This window comes from Limulus polyphemus, unplaced genomic scaffold, assembly GCF_000517525.1.
Source record: "Limulus polyphemus unplaced genomic scaffold, Limulus_polyphemus-2.1.2 Scaffold584, whole genome shotgun sequence".
NCBI classification, from domain to species: domain Eukaryota; kingdom Metazoa; phylum Arthropoda; class Merostomata; order Xiphosura; family Limulidae; genus Limulus; species Limulus polyphemus.
The window spans coordinates 230,532-234,951 of record NW_013666194.1 but is presented as its reverse complement, the minus strand read 5'-3'; the positions used below and the strand labels follow the sequence as shown (position 1 = coordinate 234,951).

Here is a 4,420-nt window from a genome sequence, read left to right as displayed (position 1 = left end):
TAACTGAAAGTGGCACGTCTTTATTTATTTAAATTCTAAGACAACTCTTGAAACAATTGATTAATTAGTTAATGATGTTAGTGAGCCTAAAATGGCAGAACAAGTTGGTAAAACTATTTTGTTTGTTTATTTTAACACCAAGCTAAAAAATAGACTATCTGCCCTCTGTACACCATTAAGAATGGAACCCCGGATTTAGCATTATAAGCCAACCGACCCACTCTGCGACAGTAGTAGTAGTAGTAGTAGTGGTGGTGGTATTTTTCCCACACATTTATTCTACTGAGAATATAGTGAACCTGGTCTTATAGAATAATTCTACAAAATATTTTATTTGTGTTGATGATCGATCTAAGAAAGGTGTCAAGTTTTCGCCCTTTCCATTACAATTTAGCTGTACATGGTGATCATTAGTGAAAGTTTCTGATCCTTTAGGGGTGTAAGAATCTCTCTGTGTCATAACCAAGAACCTTTGAAAACTAATCAAATATTTTTAGTACTGTTATTTTATTCTTTTTCCCTTTGAATTTGATGCAACTGTTGTTTTATCTTTAAATAATTACATAATTATACACATTCAGAAACACATAAACACGCATAAGTATTTACTAAAATTATCTTTTTACTATCTTTATGTATAATAGCTAACTGTCCGTCTGTCTATCATGTTCTGTATCTCCTTAACATTAAATCGTAGAAAAAAAATCAAAATGCTTCTTTACAAGAGCACATTACAGGAAAATTATTCTTTTTTTTTTTGTCAATTCCTAAATTTTATTTCGATGTCATTAATGATCAGTCAGTCTTCATATGTGTTTATCGTCAGTCTGAGATAAAACAAACAACTTTATTAAGAATAAAAATGTTTATTTTTGTACGAGAATTTCACGAAAATAGGAGTCATCGTCATCAAGTGCTGTGTTTTGTAACTTAGGCAATCACGTCCTTCCACCTTTCCAGTCCCAGGCACTTGTGATTACATAAGTCACCCTCTCTTCGTGTAGCCAAGTTGTTAAACTGTCCAGGATCTTCTCTCGCTGTCTACAGCTACTTTTTCCCCCACAAATTTTCCAGTTGTTACCAAGTGTTCCATCCTCTTTTTCGTCATTACATGACCAAAGAATGCTGCTTGTTTTTTCGTATTTTTGTGAGATAGGAGTATGAATGAAAAAATCGCATAAAGAGAAGAATGTGTTTGAATATATATTTGTTGTTGTTGTTCAGTTTATGTATATTTTTATTATTTTGTTAATGCTAGTTTTATAAACGTGCATGATTTAATTATACCATGTCGAATAAATTGGTCTGAATTGAATATTTTCCCTTTTACACTTCTTATAGAAATGACAATTGTAAGAAAGCGCTCACTTCGGTAATGGTCTTTTCTTTTTGCTTAGTGAAATGATAGTGGACAGTGGCATTCAACGGGAAAAAATCCCCGGGGTTATTTAGCGAACTTGAGTGCTCTGTTGTGCTGGGTGCACCCGTTTCATCGAAACCCAAACATTTTTGCCAACAATGGATTGCAGTCAGTCTCCCTTACACATGCAGTTTTCCATATTGAAATAACACATGTAAGTACAAAAGACAGTTGTAAACGGCCCACTAGACAATCATATTGCAAACATGCTCTAAGGGATTGGATTGACTGCATATTTTATATTTATTCATCACTATTTTGAGGAAATTACCGCTGAATTGTTTCACGGTCATCTGCTAGTAAATATACATTTGCCATATATTTGTATTTAACGCCCTCTACAAAGCTCAAATCAAAAATGAGTTCCTTTAGAGAAGTGAAAAGTACAATAAAAACCGAAACACAGTTAACAAATAGCTCATCAAAAATAAAATACTCATATATAACTCATTGGGATATTTCGTAAACATAAATTTAAATAGTTTCTCATCTAATAGCAGCTTTGAAGTATGAAAAAGGTCGAAGCACATGCACATTTTCTTTTTATGTTGGTCATCTAGAACAATTTGATGACGACATGTATCCTTCCGCTGTGCCTAAAACTGAAATGTTAGAAAACGAGTCTTTGAATTTTTCTGTGTAACAACAGGGGGATAGTTTAGAATCGACTGTGTTGAAATAAGTAGTGTGCTGTGGGGTTTTATTTAAAGTAGTTAGAACTTAGAGAAACCCGAAACATTTAACATAGAAGATGGCATTAAAGCGGATTAACAAGGTAACTAGTTAAGTTTTAGGCTGAAATGAAATATAAATATAATTTGTTTTTCTAGTCATTGTTCATTGCACTGATTCGTGATTGATGATTCACAGAATGTACTCAAGTCAATTTCATAAATCTGTTTTATTAATAGTTAATTTTTACTGAGTCACACTTAATAAATTACGCGGTTACAGCGGTAATTTGTATTATTGGTTACTATTATTAATTATTAGTGTCTGAGTTCTAACTGTTTAAGGTACCAATTAATGGTATCATTTTGAAACAAGTGTATACTAAAATAAAAATTGAAGTATTAGCATTGCCAAATAAAAAAAGATGATGTTGGAGTTGGGTATGGAAATAAGCTTATTAAGTATTACATATAGTTAAATTGTTTCAAAAGTCGCCTTAGAATTTAGGTAAATAAAGTGCTACTTCCAGTTTTCAAAGAACATGTTTTATCTAGCTCAGCCTCAAGTACCTGTGATTTGTTTTCTTTAAATGATCATAAAAATCGTACTCAGTGCTCCATGTAATTATATATTTACATTGACATTAGTAATAGTGTAAAAACCTGCACAGTATCTCGTGCCTTTATATCATTATCAGTCATTTACAAAAACATTGGTCATGAAGACCCAAGCACAAAATTGTCAAAATTACAAATGTTCTATACTTACTTTTACACTTAATTATAGTAAATGAAACTTCATTGTTTTTATTTCTTCACATCGTGAGATAACAAAAAACTTATTCGAATTTTTTAAATGAAAGCTTCACCACATAAAATCTTTAATTAAATGTTTGTGAAGATTTTTTTCTAAAATACAACTTAATTATATGTGAATGTTTTTTTTTTCTGAATGAAATAATGGTGTTATTGGGTTAACAATATCTGATAAACAGAGCAGAATTTAGTATTTCAAATTGCATTTATTTTACATAATCTTCATAATTGTTTTTGCATAAGGTGAAATGTACAATTTTAAATGGTTCAAATTAAAGTTTTAAGTTATGTATGGAAATAGAAATGATTTTTTCTTTCCCCACAAAACAAGCATGGAATGTGTATTTGTAGCCTCGATACTTTTGTGTTTTGTCTTTTAGTTTCACACTCAATGTTAATGTAGATAGATGTATATGCAAGAGATAATTGATATCATTTTTAATGAAGACAACAAACAACCTCAGATGTTATTTTTTTTACCCAACGTTTCAGAACATGCCCGTTTCAAGGGTCTGTGAACATCACAGGTTTTGCAGTTTTGTAACCTGTAACGTTCATAGACCCTTGAGAAAGGCATAAGCTGAAACATTGGATGTAATAAAAAATACTTATCTTAAGTTGTTTGTCGTCTTCGTTAAAAATAGTTTCCATCCTCCTGTTAGCATTAAAAACTTTAAAAAATAATAAAAAATAATGGATATGATTTTTATACTATCTTTTTAATTTATTTTAGTGATCTTTCAGAATTTGTTTTAGTTGATAGCTAGAAACAGTAATTGACATTAGAAACATAAGTATTTACTAAAATAATTGTATAAAAATTTTCCATTAAAGAGTGTTATCATATTTTCTAATCATTGAACTGAAACACCTTTACTAGTTTGGCGGATTTAAGTTCAGGCTTAGAATTAAGCAGATGTCATGTTAGGGTTTTAAAAAATACATATCATCAATACATGAAATAATCAAAAATTGTGAACATTCTAAATGATCATGTGTACACAGTAATTAAAAGTTTTCATAGAAAGATATACAAAAAGGCATTTAAATTCCATATTTATGTTCACTGCATTTTAGATTGAGGCTTGGAAACTTATGAAACTTCTGACAGTTTTTCTGTTTGCCTAGATTTTCATGGCCTGGTTGTAAATGAAATCAAGTTGACTAGGTCCCTCCAGTAAGATTGTTATCAGGCAAGGCAACACTATTTTGCTGTTTTGGGCAGAAAAACTATGCTCAAGAGGAACACTTGTAACTGGCACAACTGCAGCAATTGAAAAAAGTGCCAAAAGTTTTGGGTAGACATCAGTTAATAATGAAAGTCTTCCGGATATATCCGGAAATCCGGATATTTCTAAAAAATCCTGAAAACCTCCGGTTTTCTTCCGGAGAAACACATTTTTTTAAATTACTTATCGGATTTTGGTGTTCCATGCCATAGATAAGCATTTATGCAATTGCGCGGTTTGTTTACAATCGGCGAATGAGTTTGATTTTACAATAAATATACGTC

At 31.1% G+C, this 4,420-nt stretch overlaps 1 protein-coding gene across 2 annotated transcripts in view; it reads left to right on the top strand.

Annotated features, from left to right (window-relative positions):
• Positions 1 to 2,006: 2,006 nt before the first annotated feature.
• LOC106459274 (ubiquitin-conjugating enzyme E2-17 kDa) overlaps positions 2,007 to 4,420 on the top strand; it is a 23,548-nt gene continuing 21,134 nt past the window's right edge. Inside the window, exon 1 of one of the 2 annotated variants that reach the window (XM_022385725.1) lies at positions 2,007 to 2,195. Coding sequence is in view for 1 of the 2 variants with exons in the window: in XM_013918883.2 (XP_013774337.1) it covers positions 2,172 to 2,195 (24 nt within the window). In the remaining variant the exon portion in view is untranslated. The remainder of the gene's footprint in view (positions 2,196 to 4,420) is intronic. The other variant, XM_013918883.2, reaches the window with a different exon arrangement.